Below are 18992 nucleotides of genomic sequence, written 5' to 3' on the forward strand. Positions count from 1 at the left end.
GGTGGGCAGGAGAAGAGACATATGAATCTTGTGAGCGTGAATGCCTGTGGTTTTGGTTTTTCTACCTGCCTTCTGTATGGATTCAGATTGTGTTAGTCTGTATGGGATAGCTCCTGGGTTGAAATGTCACGGGGAAGGCTGCCTACAGTTCTCTGCGTCTGTGTTCAAGAGCAGCATTGTACTGGAAGAGTTGCAGGAAAGGGCTTCCAGGGTGATAGGAGAATAGTCATCCTCTCCTAAGAGAAACTTCAGTGCTTGGTTTATTTACCTTGTTGAAAGAGTACTGAGAAAGGGTCAGGTTGCTCTATGTAAGTAACACTGCAGATTTTGTTGTTATTTGCAAAGGTGCAAAAAGAATTTAAGTTAAATGATAGCCTTGGCAAAAATTTCCATTAATAAATTTAGGCTGGAAATGAGGAGACATCTAAAGAGAATAGTGAGAGGCATTGAATCCCAGTTAATGTTAATACAAGGTTTTGAACATCATTAGATGGTGGTGTTGCCTGCTGTACTACAGTAGGCAAGTAATCAGACTGCGATCCAGTCAATCTCTGCCAGTAGCGTGTTGGTACATGAGTAAAAAATATTCTGCTTCTTTGTTCATGTTTAGCTTGTGACAAAAAGTTCTGCTCAAAGACCAAGTTGCATTTGTCACGTTTCTTTTCCCTGTGCTAATTAAATTGGCGTTTCATTGTATGTGTATGAATATATTCAGTTCTGTACGAATGAGCACAAGCTGCAATTTTTGTCTTAGCACAGAAGTTTTATGTGACTTTAGGACTGTCTGTTTTCTTTCTGTAAAATGCAGTTAAGACTAACTCCTTTTTCTGTCTTTGTATCGTAAGCTTTTTTTAATGCAGAAACTCTTTCTTGCCTTTAGCTTTTGTAGTGCCGAGTGCAGTAGGGTCCAAATTTTGTTTAAATTTCCAAGTTACTACTATAATGAGAATAACTACTTATTTTGAATTGCAAACTAATAAATCTTGTGGGTGGTTTTTTTTTTGTGTGTGGGTCGGTTTGGGTTTTTTTTGAGTTGAATGTCATGTTTCCTGATGTCCTTGTTTTCCGTTCACTTCAAGTATGAATCACTGCTCCTCCATCTTCATGTTCGTATCTTCGTGAGGATTCCCTTGTTACCCTTCTTAGTGTGCTTATCGTTTTAGAAATCAGTCATGTTTATGCAGTAGGATGTATTGAGTGTCTGAAGCTGCTGGTAGGTTATCCAGCTGCCTTTGCTGACTTGCTGCTAAACACTCGAAGTTCAAAGGCTTCTTTATAGTTACCATTTATACGATATGTTTGGATGAATGAAAGCTGTATATTGAACTGGCTGGTAAATTTAGCAATACTAACAACAATAAAACGAAGTCTTCTACCTTTTATTGTAGTCTAGAATTCCACCTACAAATGATTTCAAAGTTGGTATGAAACTGGAAGCCCATGATCCTCGCAATGTTACCTCGGTTTGTATAGCTACGGTAATTGGAATCACTGGTGCCAGGCTAAGGTTGCGGCTGGATGGAAGTGACAACAAAAATGATTTTTGGAGGCTTGTGGATTCCTCAGACATACAGCCCATCGGGACCTGCGAAAAGAAAGGGGGCATGCTCCAGCCTCCGCTTGGTAAGAAACAAAAGCGTATGGAGTATTGCTTTCATGAAGTTAATTTTACCTTTTTATCTTGGCAAATTCAATGGTACTAACTTTTCACCAAACGATTATTTAATTGAAAAAGAGGTAAGCAAACTAATTCAGGCTAAGTGAATTGTGGCTTTTTCTTCTTTTTGGATTCTTTTGACATAAGAATGAGCAGAATCATTAGTTTGGGTTCTGTTTTTTTTTTTTTTTTTTTTTTTTTTTTTTAAATAGTCCCTTAAGAGTGTCCAACAGCTTTCTTAATGATGAAATACACTGTCATGTGCCCATTCTGTAGGTGTTCCCTCATACGCACCCTGCCTTACGGGTGTGTATGGATAGACGCAACGTTTTCTCGCCGGATGCTGTGCGTGCTCCTTCTCGTAGACGCTGGTGAGCCCCGGGGAAAGCCGACTTGCCTCGTTCCTCCTCAGTCCATCAGAGCAGCCCACTAGCAGGCGCTCGCTGTTAGCCGACCCGCGAAGCGCTCGGCAGGGCTGCGGGCGCTCCTTCGGTTCGCAACAGTCTGAATGTTTTCTCGGGCACTCTGCAAACCGGTTGTGGGCTGGGAAAGGCAGCATAGGGTGGGTTAACGGCGGCACTGCAGCATTCTGCTCCGAGGTAGGAAAAACAGCACCCCAGAGCTTTAGCAAACTGCAAGCTTGTAGTGCATGTGATTCTCGTCTCCTCCAATCGACACGTACCGGGGGACGGCTGATCAGTTTGTCATGACTGGTGTGTGAGCACAAGGTGTAGCTTTCCTATGCTTAGAAATAGTATGCAGAATTTCTTTTGCCTTCCATGAACAATATGGGTGACAACATTATGTGTCTCCCCCAAACTGAGAAACAGCGCTTGGGCTTCATCTTATTGAGGAATTTTATTAAATGGGGAACTGTAAAAAGGAATCCCTTGCTATATGATGAATAGTCAGAGGTAACTTTGACTAACTACTAGGGGTGATAAAGTGTGATATCACCTTTCTTTGCTGTGATTAACCTGTATATTTAGATCTGCATTCTTGTACTGTATTTGTTATAGCTTAAACTTCTAGGTGTAGAAAACTTTAAAGAAACACATTTTTCACATTGTTCTGAAAATAGTTCTGCTTTTAAAAAGGAGGAAAAATTATGACCCAAACTTATTTTAATATCCCCCCCCCAAACCCCCCACAAGAGCAACACCCCCTCCCTTGTTATCCTGTTATATTCTGTAACTTTTAGAAGATGCAAGAAGTAATGTTCTTAGTGTAAGAAATGAACTGTAAGCAGAAATGGATTACTGCTGGTTTCCCATCTTATGGTGATGAACCTACTTGCAGTTTGGTGTCACCAGTAACTCTTACAAATTTCTCATCAGAGGTTTAGTGAAGATAGGTATGCTTTCTCTTAGTAGCCTCTCAGTCATCCCAATTTGTTAACAACTTTCAGTTCTTCTGTTTGAAAGATGAATTGAAAAGTATTATTTCACTACAGTACGAAACTTGATTTGCTTGTAGAGAGGCAGATACAGGAGCAGTTGACATAACCATCAAGACACTTCACATAGATTATAAGGGTAGATTTTTTGTGCTGTTCTGCTGCTTTAGAAACACAAGAAAAGCAATGCAACCAGGGTGCCAGTCTAGAAGACTATTATTTGGGATAGATAGATACAGTTTCAGGCCATAAGCGTTTTTTTTTCCTTCTTTCCTGTGGATACGTAGAGGTTTTGAATGAAAGCACTGGAAATTCTTGATACCTGGGGGAAAAGATTCTAATTTTTTTTTTTTTTGAGAAGTTACTCAGTTTAACCTCTCTGAAGTTCTTGGTCTAACCTTGTGGAATGAATGCCGTGATACCAGTATGAAAGAGGACTGTGAAAGAGAAGAATATACCTATTCCTTCAGCTACACCTATGTACAGTGTTAAATATATGGCTTTAGTTCAGGAACATAGTGCTTTGTTAAATGTGTTTCTAAACCACTCTGATGAATAAAACAACTCTGTTTATGTGTAATGGGGGGAGTCGATCTGTTAAGAAGAGAAACTTTCCACGATTGTCAGTAGAAAGGTTGATGCCCTCTCTTCTTCTGTTTCTTACTCCTGTTCGGTCAGGCTGCTTGTAGTGCAGCACCTAACAGGCAGCTGTTTCCCTGCAGCCAGGCATGTAAGTTTACCTGCCCTCAGAACAACTGCTGGTTATTCAGAAAAGAATGTTAGTGCCGTCATTTTGTCCCTCCCACCCTAGATTTTTCTAGAGATAGGCTAAATTCCAGCAGTCAAACATTCTGGCGTACCTAGATAAATTTTTGAAAAAGCCTTTTTGGCAGTTCTACAGCATCCTTTTCCTGGGCAAAGCTGGGAGCTAATTGGGTGTATAATTACCTCCTGTTAGACATTTAAGCAACTGATTTTTTTTTTTTCTGAGCAGTAGGGAACCTTCTAGATACTAATGTTCTGCTTCTATCATAATAACTAGCTAAAATAGTCCCTCCTACCTGATATTTACAGAGATTTAATTATGCATGTTACATAAGAGTTTTGAGAAAGTGATTAATGTAGCAAAGGGTTCCCATTCCAGCCTCTGTTTTTCATAGGTGAGCTTTTTTGTTGTTGAGAGCTTAATGTTCTCAACAAATTACATTGAGGATAACATTTTCTCTGATTTTACCAGGATGACTTAAAGGCCAAATGAAGTTAATTGAAACTGTTGTTTAGTTGTCATTCCTCTGTCTTGCGTATATGTCTTTTCTGGGCTAGCTGGTTAGGAATATTGTGTTTCAGTAACCACACATGTTTAGGTTGTGTAAAGACTCTGGTATCAAACCAGGACTGATAATCAGCTCAGCAGTCCTCAAATTATGACACCGCTTATCAAATATGAGCTTTGTATTCATTTAGGTGCTGCATGGGTGGTTTCGACTTGAGAACTGTTTATTCAACTGAAGATAGCTTAAAGCTACTAGTTAAAGAACTGTTATAACATATAACCCAATTTTAGATGACTTAATGGTTTAACTGATGAAGAATTGCAGATATGTTCCACCGTTCTAGTTACATTTTTTTAAGAGAATTGTTGAGGCTTAGTTATGAGGGAACTCATCAGTTCCTGGCAGATTCTGGTACTCTTTGCTTTGTGGAAAAATTTCCAATCTGCTCTATTATGTCTGTTTTTCTGTAGAACTGTGCCAGACATATAACTGCTAAAGACGCAGAAAAAAATGTCCACTATGTCTGTTATCTTACTCATTACTTTGAAACATCCATTTGGAAAGCACTGAAAAGAAAAGGATTTGTTTTGTTTTGTTTTGTTTTATTTTTTAACTGGAAAGTAGTTGATTCTGAGGGAAGATTATCTGGAATGAGAATGTTTTCAGCAAAACCTTTGTTCTGCTTGAAAAAGGTGGTTCAGCTAAACGAATTTGATTATTGTTTGTGCTTTTTATTCACTTGTTAAGGAAGAATATTAAAGTAGAAACATCTTCCAGTTTGTTTTCCAATATGATACATGCATTTATTAGAATAATTGTATTTTTGTTCTTCCCTGTTATGTGTTCTTTGGTTTTTAAGGCTATTTATTTATTTATTTTAATGGGGGCGGGGAGAAGAAACTGATTGTTCTTTTTTTATCTGTGGTCTGGTGAAAGAATTGCAAGAGTCTCAAAAATAAAAAGGTATCTCCTCAATAAATGAGAGAAACTGGAATAGAGGATGTTGTTTTAGAATGAGAGCAAAAAGCAGACCTGAAAAGTAAGCTAGGCGCTTGTGCTGGGGAAGTTCCACTGGACCCGGGACTGCGTGGGACAACCTTATGATCTACTGTACTAGAACTTGTATGTCCTTATGTCCTAGATGTTTATCTGTAATATCACAAATGATGATGAGTGATTCTGCAGGCAAGTCACTCGGAATGGAAATGCATTGCGTGGCTTTCTGCACTGACAGTGACGCTGTTTGTTCCTTCTTGGCTACTTTTATTTTGGCCAAGTCCAAAACCGAGGGAATGAGGCATTAGTAAAACAGACTTTATATCCTTCTCCTCCTATTTTATTTTACAAACTGAAAGCAGGGCTGTTTGTTTGTTTGTTACTCAGGGTTCCAGATGAATGCGTCATCTTGGCCAATGTTTCTCTTAAGAACTCTCAATGGAGCTGAAATGGCACCTGCAGCATTCTTTAAGAAGGTAAGAAGAAAGAGACTGCTAGTAAACCACTTTCTGTCGTTTGGCCCATGGTTACGTTTTTTTAATGAGGATGCCAAGATATTACCCTGTTGTCTGCAGCACGGGAAGGGAAGACTGTGAGTTAAAATGATTTTGAACTGGATTGGCAAGCTACAAAGCTAGACAGAAAGTGATCTGCTTCTAGTCCATTGAGACGGGCATCTCTTTTCCTGAGTTGAGACTTGAAAGTACGGTGTGTTATTTAGAAAAATTGTGTTAGCTCATTTTTCGTGTCTCATGGATTTAAGATACAAAGCGTATCACATTTCTTAACAGCACCATATTCATGTGATTGTACACAGGAGTAAAAGAAAAAAATTAATGGGGAATAAGAGCCAGTGGTGCTTGAAAAGGTTTTGTTTAACGTCTTCTTTGGGCACGTACTCATCATTTAAAATGTAGTGAGAAAGTACTTGAAAATAGCAGAAAAAGCTCTTCAGTTTTTTAAACGTGACTCTTGAGTAAGTTACTGTAAAACATGAAAAATTATATAAACATAAAAGCAACAGTAATATTAAAAAGGCTTGTTGGTTCAAATTTTTGTTGAGGTGGTAAAACCCTGCTGTCAAATTGAGTGACTTCATTTTTGATACTGTGAGTGACATTGGCAAGCATGTAAGCAAATCAAACAGTTGGGTTCAGACCTGCAAAACCGTTGCTTGCGTGTTAACTTTATATAATTTTTTTATATAAGATTATATACATTTTCTGAGGCATGATGAGCCGTGCTCCCCTGTGCTAGCCTACCAGCACATCTGAGGTGGCTTTTGGATAATGAGGTTCCTGAGGCTGAGGGGGTAATTCAGGTTCCATCGGGTCACAACTCCTGCCGTGGGGGTACACTTATGCTGGTCACGTTGACTTGATTTTTGTTTTTCTTTTGACCACTTGGAATTGGTCTAAGGCCAACTGAGTTAACAGAGGCCTATAAATAATGTCCAATGCTAATGAATTTTTCATGGATTAATTGGGAGGTGAAGGTTTTACCAGACAGTTATCAGTCCCCAGTAATATGCATTCCCTGCAAACCTCTGCTTCTTTATTAGCATGTAATAATTTCATTTTAGTGTCTTTGCTGTCTTGCTGCCCAGACATAATGTATTGGGTGCAACCTATTGCTTATGTAAATACTTTTAGCAGGGTCTTTCTGTCATGGAGAATTTTGCTAATTATCCCAGCTGTGTTTGTGGGAACAGAATTTAGATTTTTTTAATACAGAAGATCAAAAGCAAATTTGAAATATAAGTAAGTTTCCTTGAATGTCTACTATAACTTTTTGAGAGCAGTGAGTATAAGAAGTAAGGATGATGAAGGAAAATAGAGTTTTTTCTTTTTTTATTATTTTTTTTTTATTTTTAAAAGTCCATAGAAATACAAATATTCTACCACTCTTGCTTTTGTAGGAACCACCAAAACCTGTGCCAAACTGCTTTAAAGTTGGAATGAAACTTGAAGCTATAGATAGAAAGAACCCATACTTGATTTGCCCAGCAACCATTGGAGATGTTAAAGGAGACGAAGTTTTTGTTACATTTGATGGCTGGAGAGGAGCATTTGACTATTGGTGCAGATGTGATTCTCGAGATATTTTCCCAGTCGGATGGTGTAGCTTGACAGGAGATGCATTACAACCACCAGGGAACAATGGTAAGATGACTAATAATATTGCTTAATTATTTTTCCTCTCAATTACAGCAGAATTTTAAAAACCAGCTGGCTGTATGCAGATAAGACTGAAGATTTGATTTGTGAGTAGCTGATGAGGATGACATGTTAAATTTTCTTTATGTAGTTTAAAGCTAATAGGATAGTTTCTGGGAAACAATTTTTGCCTGTTCATAGTAACTCTGGGAACATGTTTTATTTAATACTGTTGGGAGGGCTTTTGATAAGCTTTAATTTTTGTGTGCTTGTGAAGCATCTTGGACTTAAACTAGATTTGCTGTTTATATTATAGATACTTAAATGCTCCTGTTTAATGATAGTAGTATATTGGCTGCAGCAGCACTTTATATAAAGTTGACTGCTAAGAAAGTAAAGTAGTCTTTGCTCTGTGATGACTGAAGGTTTAAACTGTATATTTAGTGTTTCTTCCTTCCTACTCACAAAATTCTGTCTTGAAGTTGCCTATTCTGAATGCTTTATCATCCTCATGCCTTTAAGGATGTTTGTACCTAGGGTTATAGAGTCTCTTTAACTAATGGCCACTATGCTTTATAATGTACAGCTATCTACCTTAGAAAGAAGGGAAATGGAATAGAGAGGGATATCCCTGAATGTAATCCCTCTGCTATTCTGGGGACCTCTTGTCATGTTTCTGTCGTGTAAGGCTGTTCTGTCAAACTGTTTGGGCTCTTCTATCCTCACTCCGTTCAAATTTGACAGGAAGAGAGGTTTTTAAAGAGGGGAACCATATTTTAATTAATTACTTTAATGTTGTTGACCAGAATAATTTTTACTCATGGTGAGCATTTTCACAGCTGGTGTTAGGTGAGTAAGGAACAAGTAGACCGATATCACAGAACTCTCACTGGAAGTACCGAAACAGAAGCAAGAAGGCAAGAAATCAGTCATGTTTCTTCTCCTTCCCCATTGTTTTTCTCAATCTTTTGCCAGGAGGTCAAGAACCATATGGAAAATCTAATTCAAATTAGTTCAGGGTACCTCTGCATCCTTGCCCTCACCTGCCTGTCTGTAGTTACTGTCTGCAGTTGCTGCCAATGGTCATAGTACCTGTAATCTAGTTTAGTCTGTTTTGGTGGATTTCGGCAAGGGAGCAACTATGTGTGTAGCTGTACTGGCAGATCCAGGATGATCCGGCAGTATAAACCTGCAGTGAGAAGGCAAGGGGAAGTCAGGTGAGGACAATCTACATTCGATCAGAAGTCATCTAATAGGTACCAAGCTGACCTCAGTCTTCATGTTTCTGTGCTCCCAAACTGTAAAGTGTCTTCCTCAGCTTCTTCAGAAGGTTGCCCTTGTCTTGAGAAATCATGAATGAGATGTGTTATTATGGTAAGTTAATTACATTAACTGTGGTGAAATAAAATGGCTTTATACAAAAGGGGCTGTGTAAATAAGCAGCATAAAATTTTTAGAAGATAGAGTTGTGATAGTTTAGATTGCTGAGTCCAATTGCATCTTCTGGAAAGAAGTATTATTAAAGTGTTTAGTCTACTTCAGTTTCACTGCTGGAAAACCAGCAATATTTTGAGGTAACATGTACAGAATTTTTCTTGCCTGGTTAGTGCTTGATAGAGATCAAAGAGTTGTTTAACAATTAGTTAATAAAGTTGATTATGTATTCCAGTCATTCAGGTAATAAAACAAACAAAATTCTTGAATATGTTCAAATTTGCTGAAGCCTTGAAATACCTACCCAGGTATTTTTATGGATTCTATTGCTTTGTTATGAAAAACAGTAACACTTTAGGCATTAATAAAACCTGAAGCAAGGTTCTTACAGACTTGTAGTCAAAACTGAGAATTTTGGACATGTGATAGAAACTGAGGGCGGAGAGGTGCAGGCTGGGGATTTCATTATTTTTAGTTCTAAAAGTGAGCCCAAAGTTAACTGCAGTTTTATTAAAATTGTGTGTGCTTCTTTTTTCCCCATTCTGAGCATAAAGAGTTTGTTCTTTCAATTTTCCTTCATGTGCTTATTTTTTATGTGCTGTTTGTGCATGTTATACGCACTTGTCAAATTTACATAGCTAGATGAAATATTTTTTTTGCTCTCAGGTTATGTTTTTCACTATGATTTGATCGCTTTTGAGCCATTAAAGAACTGTAATGATAGTCCTTTATTAAGATGTAAATAACAGCTTCAAGGAGAGTGTAATCAAGTCATTTCAATTCAGAAATATGATAATGTTGTCAGGATTCTTCATTAAGTCACATTAACATTGACTACTCCTGCTAAGGAAGAAAGTATGACAGATACTATATTGTAGGGATTTACTTGAAATATAGTATTATTCTTGACTTTTTTCCCCGCAGGTTAGTTTAGTATTTCTGCCTTGAATTACCGCAGTAGAAAGTGAAAATAGTTGACTGAGTGTGGCTTAGATTTCAGAGTGAATATAATGAGAAGTATTCTTGATTTTTGTAACTACTTTTCCTGAAAGCATTTAAATGTGTTAAATCACTAGTTAAAGGACTGGAAAAAAACCCTCAGATTTTAGTGAACAAGCAAAACTGATATCCTGCAATCTAAGTATGAAAGCGATAAAGGATGCTTTAAATTTCACCCATACCTATGACAACAGTTTCCTGCCATGAGACTTATATTTTAGGATCTAATTTAGCCTTTCAAAAGATGAAATGCAGTAAAGGACACAATATGAAAATTGGGGAAGATTTTATTTCAGCTGTTTACTGTCTTAGCCATTTAGGATGCCCAGAGAGAATGTAGGACCTCTGTCAGGGGAGGTTTTAAGAACAGTTTAAACACAGGCTTCTTAGATATGGGTGAATTTATTCAGACCAGATTACATGGTATATTTAGTCTTTATAGCCATATCTTCTGTAACTCGCATTGGTTTTAGCTAAGCTCAGGAACTAAGACACAATTAATAGAAGATAAAATGGAGAAGGTAGGTGAAAAGTTGTTTTTAGCATTCAGGCCTTAATCTTCATGTTGATGTTTTGTCTTTGGTCCTTATCAGAAAATGTGACTTAAGTGGACCTGGCTGGGTGTCAGGGTATGCATATGGTGGTATGAAATGTAGCGTTCAATATTTTTACTAGCAGAGGCTGTGCTTAGTTAATATTGTAGTTTGTTTCCTTAGAAATATCTCTGATAGTAGTAATTTATGTTATGTGTGGTTTGACAACAGTGCTTGATTTTGGCTTGGTCTGCTGGCCCAAGGTTAATATTTTAAGGATGCAGTAGATTGTTTTCTCTGTGTCTCTTGGTCACTTAAGTGCTTTTAGAGATGACTTGTCACTCAGGAACATCATTGTGAACTATAGCTGGTGAAAGAAGTTGGCATGATAAGTCTATGCTGGATCAATCTGAAGGACCATCTGCTCTAGCAGGCTTTATCCAGCAGTGGCTAAAAGCAGATGTCTGAAGAAAAGCATAAGCACGTAAAAGAGGTTTGCAGAAGTATTACTAATACCTGGCCGTCTACAACCCAGCACCTCCCAAGCCCAGAATAATGCTTTTACGCTGAGTACCTCCTGGAGGAGCTTGTTCTATTTTGTTCACTTATATTTTGGAGCCATCTGAACTTTTAGCGCCTACAACATCCTGTAGTAAGGAGTTCTGTAGTTGAGTATATGTTCTGTGGAGAAGGAGATATCCTTTTTCTTGCTGGTAGTTTCATTTGTTGTCCTCGTGTTCTTGTACCGAAGTAGCTTCTTGTACTTCCAGTACTTGTACAGGAAGAGACAGTAAATAGCCATTCTTTAATTGCCTTCTTCATATGCATCACAATTTTGTAGACCTATATTCTAGCTTCCCTCAGCTATCTGTATTCCAAACTTGTAAGATCCTGTTCTGTTTTGTTTTTTGTTTTTAATTCCTCTGATCACCCTTGTTCTTCCATACTGTTTCCATTTCAGCTATGGTATTTTTGAGCTACTGGAACCAGAAGTGTACAAGGTGTTTAAAACTTAGTGGCATAGTGGTGGTTTCTGTTTTGTTTTCTGTTCCTTCTATAATTATTCATTAATTGGTATTTGGGATTTTTGGACTACTACCAAGCAGTGAACTAATACTGTCATAGAAATATTTATTTTAATTCTAAGATGTCATTTTTGTATGCATCAGCTAATAGCCCATCATTGATGACGGAAGATGGATTATTTTGAATTGCTTGACATTGAATTTCATCTGTTACTTCCTCTGTTGAGCAGCTGCTCAGCTTTACAAGATCTTCTTATACGTCTTTACTGACTCAAATAATTGTTCAGCACTTGTTGCCATCTCATGCTTTCCTCTTGTCCTAGATCATATATGAATCGAATGGCATAAGCCCAAGCAGAGATCTCGTCAGGATTTCTCTAGAGTCCTCCCTTGACTGTGGAAACATGTCTGTTTATTCCTGGCCATTGTTTGGTGTTCCAAGAAATTCTTTAGAAGGATCATGAGGATCTTCCTTTGTATGCATTGCCAGCTAAGGATTTTTTTTAAGAGACTGTGGTATGAGATCTTGTCAAGTGCAAATCCACAGGCTACATCAATTGACTTTCCATTGTCTGCTTGCTTATTGACTCCTTAAAAAAAATGAATACTAGATTTATGAGACGTGACTTTTCTCTACAAAAGCTATGATTAGTTCTTCCCCAACACATCGTGTTTATCTTTGGGTTCGCTACCTCTGTTCTGTACAAGAGTTTTTAGCAACTTGGCCAGTACAAACATCAGGTGTCCTGTCCATACTTGCTGGCTAGAGTGTTGGCATCGCATTAACGACCTTTTTAAGCCTCTGAACTTGAGGAAGTTTTAAGGACAAACTTGCACAGCACCGTCAGTAGGTTGGACATTTTATCTTTTCATTTCCTTAAAAATCCCAAGTGCTGTGTGTCCTGCCAACTCTCTACTACTTGTTTTGTCTCCGTTTCCTGACCTCTACTACTGGTACTTTGTGTCAAGGAACTTGTTTCAGATCCCTGTGAAGAGGGATTCTGATATGGGAACTGATGGGATGAGCTTCCTTGGAGTGAGTCTGAATGCAAAAAACCATTCAATCTTGTTGCTTTAGTATTATCTTCCATGTTTGCTCTTTCTGAAATCTGATTATCTGTTGGGTCCATATAACTTCTGCTTTTGATATGCTTTAAAAAGGCTTTTTGAGTTTGATATCTTTTGGAGGTTTTTCTGTTAACTCTTTTTCTAGGCGAAACATATTATGCTTTTCTATTTAACCACCATAGATGGTAATTTTTATTTTACTCAGTTGGATAATAGAAAGCTGCTACTATGCCTAAGAATATTCTTGTATTGCACTGTAGCTAGTTGTGTCTGAGGCTTATGATTGAAGTAGACTGCAGATGACTGGAGATTGTCAGAGCAGTTTCCGTTTGCTGTTTCTATATAAATTCATTTTACTGTTTAGTCATTACATGTAAATGGCAGTTACTTAGGCAACCCACCTTTTTGTTTATAATAGAAGTAAAACCTTTTCCGTAAAAAAGAGAAAACAAAAGAACAACTGGGGACAAGCCATGTGGGAAAAGTGTCGTGGTTTAACCCCAGCCAGCAAATAAGCCCCACGCAGCCACTTGCTCGCTCCCCTCCCCCGGTGGGATGGGGGAGAGAATCGGAAGGGTAAAAGTCAGAAAACTCGTGGGTTGAGATAAGAACAGTTTAATAATTGAAGTAAAATAAAATAGAATAGTAGTAATAATAATAATAATAATATACAAGTGATACACTATACAATGGCTCACCACCCACCGACTGATGCCCAGCCCATTCCCGAGCAACAGTTGCTGCCCCCCAGCCAACTCCCCCAGTTTATATGCTGGGCATGATGTCATGCGGTACGGCATAGCCCTGTGGCCAGTCTGGGTCAGCTGTCCTGGCTGTGCCCCCTCCCAGCTTCTTGTGCACCTGGCAGAGCTTGGGAAGCTGAACAGTCCTTGGCCAGTGTAAGCACTACTTAGCAACAACTAAAACATCAGTGTGCTGTCAACGTTATTCTCACACTAAGTCCAAAACACAGCACTATACCAGCTACTGGGAAGAAAATAACTCTGTCCCAGCTGAAACCAGGACAAAATGGCAAGTAGTTTCACCTGCAAAGATTGATTTCAGTATAAAATAGTATCTATCATTTAAATGTGAACAGCATCTGGAGAGGGATCAGTTTTTCCATATCCCTGATCCTCACAGTCTTACGAAGCTGTATCTTTGATGGATAGAGGTGATGCAAGAACGCATGAAGGAGGAACTGCTCTCTGCACTGTACAGGAGAGAATTTGAGTGACCAAAGGAAGATGATGTAGTAATCTAAATAAAAACAGTGATACACTGTAGCTTTTATCCTTAGTCCCCTTCCTTCTGTCTCCTCTGTCTCCCCGCCTTCCACATCGTGTGTCCCTTCGTTGCTTTTCTCCCAATTCAGTGCATTTATTGTCAGTGAGAGCAATCTTCTTTCATTACACTAATCAGCCTGTGATGTTAAAGGTCTCCTTCAAAAGTTGTCTGCAGCAATAAGAGTAGTACAGGCTCAAGCAGAGATTAAAAAGTATCTTATTTGTCTGTTTTATGGTTTCTTAGTTTTGTTTTATTTAATTTTCAGACGTGTTCTCAATGCTTACTTTGTGCAGATTTTTCCAAGCTAGCGACTGGAGATGCACTTCTCTGTTATTGATAATGAAATTATGTCAAAATAGCTGTGCTATATTTTCAGCTGAGTTGTATGCAAACGTGCAACATCAATATAAACTTAAGTACTACTCTATATGTTTGCAGATGAAACAAAAGAAGTGTTGAAACTTTAGACAGAGCTACAGTTAGATCGGTGAAAAGATTCTGCGTTGTTTAAAGTAGCCAAAAAAAATCAGATAAGCATGGTAGTTCTTAAGTTTCATTAAAGAAAAAAACAAATGCTGAAATGGTACAATTTCATACTGCTGGAGGTTTCATTTTTCTCAGTGCAGCCAGCTTCTTTTCATGAGCAGGTCACCGTAGTTAAATCAGGCACATACAGTAAGCAGATTTATGCTGTCTTCAGAATTGTACATGAAAAACTCCTCAGTGCTTCAGGCTAAAATCTGATTTGCCACATTCTCTAACATGTTAAGCTTTTTGTATTTGGTATTAATGTTTCTTGGCATCTTGCGGCAAGGCCTGGATGGTGCTGCTACAGGGCAGTAATCACTTACGAAAAAATAAAGGGTTTGCCTTTCCCAAAGCTGTGACCTTACTGTAAGTCTGGTTTCCTCACCATCTTACCATGTTTATTTATAAGGTAGTTGTAATTTTCTTTTAAATTGGCAGTACTCCAACACACGTATTTTTGACTGTTACATGGAAAACATTTTTTTTTTATTTGCTCTTGTTCAGGTCTTGTGGATACTAATGTCAACAGTGGTTGTGTTGCCCAACTAGTAGATGGGATTGAGTGGATTTTTTCCAAATCTGTGTTAGTACATGTAAGCTATGTTAAGAATATCAGTGCTGTCATTCAGATACTGAGACAAAACAAATTGTGACATTGCACTAACCACGCTCTGCGTTTCTTCCTTCTTCCCCTGAAGCTTGTTGCATTTTATTGTTTCATTTTGGGCCCACCTTTGATCCTGCTGATGCTATTTGGGGAAAAATAATGGCAAAACCTGGGCAGAATCAGTAATGATGGGGTAAAGAATCAGGACGTTAAAACTCTTACCTGATGCGTAGAGCTAGGCTTTGCCAGGCTTATCGATGAATTCATCATCAGCACACCTGAACTGTCTCCAGGTAACTCAAGTTTGTGCTGCTCTGATAGTTTATCGCGTATTTACTTGCTCTCTTCCTTCTTAGCTTATCAAAAAAATAGAGGAGGGTTTTTTGTTGGTTTTTTTTGTTTGTTTGTTTTTTGTTTTTTTGTTTTGTTTTTTTTTATGCTAGTGTGGTTGCAATGGCAATGCTTTGTTGCAGGGTGAGACTAGAAGCTGGCTTTTTGCAGTTCTTCCTTTCTGGAGATTAACTGGAGAGAGCTTTCCAGGTGTCTTTCTTTTGTTTTGCTTCTACCCCCCACTCCCTTCCCCAGCTGGTCTACTAAAATTTGTTTTTTTGGAAGTGATGTGTGTTAGTTTGGTTAGCAGTGGGTTTTGATGGAACTTAATTAGTATTTTCACAGGTCTATTCCGTAGGCGCTGGCTTGCCTAGCTCTTGAAAATGTGGGAGCCTGGGGGTGGGGGTGAGGGACCGAAGGTGCTACAGTGCTGCCTTGGGAAGTCACTAGGAAAGAAATGCTTTCCTTTCCTCCAATTTTGTCTTACGTTGCTTGGAGCCCTCTGTTTCACTTTTCAGGGCTGTGAACGGAAGGCTAGGATTTTTCACAGAAGATAGCAAAAGACTTTTTTTTCCTTTTCTTTTCTTTTGTTATGCTGGTAGCAGAAACTAAAATCTAGAAAGAAGAAAACAGCAAGTCGTAATGTCCGTGTCTTGCCAAGGTAGATGTTGAAGTTTCCAAGTGCAGTGTTGCTTTTTAGATAGCAAAATGATGACTTGTAACTGATTTTGTATCATAGCAACATATCAGTTAGTATCTTACAGCTACCTCTTAACCAGAAGTAGTCCAAACACAGCTAGAAAGAGGTGACAAGTATTACAGATACTTATGGTTTTGTATGGCTCTCTTGTTCAACTGAGACATAAGGACATAAATTTTTATAATCCTTGGCAGTAAGCTGTTTTGAAAAATTACTAATCTTTTCCACCTCCTTTGCCAGTTGTCAAAACTATCATGATGATAATTTACTGTATTAAAGAAGGTTAATTTTATAGTTAAAATCCCAGGCTAGAACTCGGGAGGTATGTTTCCATTATTTCTGCTGTGGAATGCTCACATGGATGTAGGGTAAATTGCTAAATCTCTTTGCCTCTTTTTTTTATCTATAGATGAAAGAAGGGTTAGGTTTTTATATTCTCAGAAGAATATTCGGCTTGCGTCTCAGTGGGGGCATAGGAACAATACTGCAGTACAAATAGAATCGTTTCTGTCTTGAAAGAAATGCTGGTTTAAACACCGAATTACTGTTTTTACTGTCCTAATTGGCACCTTCACCTAAGGTAGCAATGCTGTGTTCACAGAATGTACGGCAAAATGGGCCCCTACCTTGCTTCATATAATTTCAGTTCAGCTTTTTAAAGTCTTGTCTCGTAATTGCTGCTCTGTGACACTAACTGAATGGTAGATTTCTAATGTTTAAATATTACAAATCTGAACCCTTTTTTCCCTCGCTTTCCATAAAACCACGGTGTGAAACCGTCACTGAGGATTATTTGAGGGAATTTTACTAATTAGAATTGCATGAGAATTCAGGCTTCTGAGCTGTCATCTGTCCCATCCCCTTCCCAAGTGCTGGAGGTTTCAGTAGCTTCAGGTTTCACAGTTGTCTTAAATATCTGACTTATTCTGGCAAGAGATCTTGGGGATAACATTCTGGAGTCAAATTTTGCAGTCCTGCATGTGTCTGGGCAGTTTTTCTGCTTCTACAAGCAGAATTTGGCCCTCATCTAAAGTCTAATCTTTCATGTCCTTCTCATGCAAATGAGCTCAGTTGACTCCAGTGGATCTGCTTGTGCAAGTGAGGACTGAGTTGTGGCAATGCATCTTAGGCTGTGAGTTCCAAGACACTGGGTTTGGGGTTTCTTTCACGTCTGTTGGATACAAAGTTTGCAGGTGTTAGGATTCTCACGGAGCGGTTTGGGGGAAAAATGGGAATGTTTTGAATGAGCAGTAATTAAAAGTATGAAAGCTGTTTGTGTGTTGCATGAAGGTAGTCACCTATAGCCCTCACTAACATGACGGTATAACTAGAGCTCTGTGAACTTTGAAAATGCCATTTAGTTGCTAACATTACTATGGTAAAGTATGTTTGTGTAGCATGATCTCTGCTCGTCAGTTATTGAGGACACTGGTACAGTTTTTGGGTGTAAATAAGAGACTTGGGAAAGAATGCCATGCAACGCATCCCACTCCTGAAACTGGAGCAGTGGATATTTGTGTAGAAGAGCAACATGACACAAATGCTTGATTTTGTTTGTGCAAATGAGAAGGCCTTTGTGATGCAAAGCAGCATCCTGAAAAGGCAAATGTGCTTTTTTGGTTGTAAATATCCCAGCTAAATACTGCAGTAATTGCAAGCAGAGCTTGGCATTTTTCCGCTCTATTCTCTTCATCGTTATATTTTAACAAGTTCTCATGAGACTATTAAAACGTCTTAGTTTTTGGAACATGTGGCCTAGTGGGGATAACTCTGTCTACAGATGCAGTGGGTTGGCAGCTCGATTTTGCATGTCTTTTCATTTCCCTCCAGATCCTGTGACCCAGCGTAACCTTTGGTCTCCTCTGAAGGCCGGGGTGAAGGAAGTATGAGCAGGTGACTGATGATCACTGTCAATACAGCCTGCAGACAATATGGGAATTACTTTAGCAGTCTCCCACTCCCTTGCGCTCCCCCCATCCTCTCTTAAATCAACAAATGCAAATAGCAGCCTCCTCATTTGCTGCTATCTCCGGGAGGCTGCCCAGGCAGCATGGGCTTTGTTGCAGTCCTGCTTATTGAAAAAAGCGGCTTCAGCCCTAGGCAGAAGGAAAAATACCAAATGGGACCTGACCCCCCCCTTAATGGTTAATGCTGCTAATATTTGGTCCTCTGGCATATACAGGTAGGAAGATGCTGAGATAAGGGTACTTGGTGTGTGTGGTTCAAGAGGGCAGCCTGAAGTGGTTGGAGCTGTTTGCATGGTTACTCTTTGTCCGGTAAATGTCCTTCTGGAAGGGAGCAGGGATTGCCCAGTGTCCCGAAACTCATACCTGTGCTCCTAGAACCTGTTGACATTGCAATTAGCTGTGTATTTAACCTTAGCTGTGTCATTACTGTGCGAGAATAGAAATGCATTTGCTAGATTTCAGCATAGGCAGGGGCACAAAGAATTTGTGAAACAACATTTCTTTACGAGGTCATGATTGTTTTGTTAAACGTGTAGTTCTGTGGCACAAATAAATATAGCTGCATTTTACATTGGTGTAAGCATAATACAGGACGCAATATGTAGTACTGTGTTGTACAGCATACAGTTGATATTGTTTTGCCTTCCAGACGTACGGCTTAACATGAGTTGTCATTCAGCAATTCAGAGACATAAGATTAATGCTATGCCAGCATTTGGTTAAAATTCTGTTCATCTTATTTTAAGCTGTCATTGCATGTGAAAATAAGTTTTGGCATACATAAATAAAAGGAAAGTGATCACTTTGCACATCCAGAAAGGGTCCCTTCTCAGATACCTAGGGATATCATGTCTGTATGTGATGTATTAGGATTGCAGCCAGCCATAATGAAGAGATTTCTTCTGAACTGCCATTTAGGAATATTAGATTAGTAACTGAATCAGACAAATAGCAATGTATGTAAATGCTCCTACAGCTTTAAAAATGTGTGTCAGTAGTACTTGTATTTTATAAGAAGTCTGTTTGCAGTGTGTA

At 38.7% G+C, this 18992-nt stretch overlaps 1 protein-coding gene across 4 annotated transcripts in view; it reads left to right on the forward strand.

Moving 5' to 3' along the window:
• Positions 1–18992, forward strand: part of SCML2 (Scm polycomb group protein like 2) — a 62874-nt gene that overhangs the window by 17258 nt on the left and 26624 nt on the right. For 3 of the 4 annotated variants that reach the window (XM_009476253.2, XM_087756991.1, XM_087756992.1), the window contains 3 exons: positions 1389–1623; positions 5711–5799; positions 7242–7485. In XM_009476253.2, the coding sequence (XP_009474528.2) occupies positions 1389–1623; positions 5711–5799; positions 7242–7485 (568 nt within the window). Of the gene's footprint in view, positions 1–1388; positions 1624–5423; positions 5438–5710; positions 5800–7241; positions 7486–18992 lie in introns of those variants that run through there. The other variant, XM_087756993.1, reaches the window with a different exon arrangement.

This window comes from Nipponia nippon, unplaced genomic scaffold, assembly GCF_047370975.1.
Source record: "Nipponia nippon isolate SJK-2023a ecotype South Korea unplaced genomic scaffold, ASM4737097v1 scaffold_2, whole genome shotgun sequence".
Classification (NCBI taxonomy): domain Eukaryota; kingdom Metazoa; phylum Chordata; class Aves; order Pelecaniformes; family Threskiornithidae; genus Nipponia; species Nipponia nippon.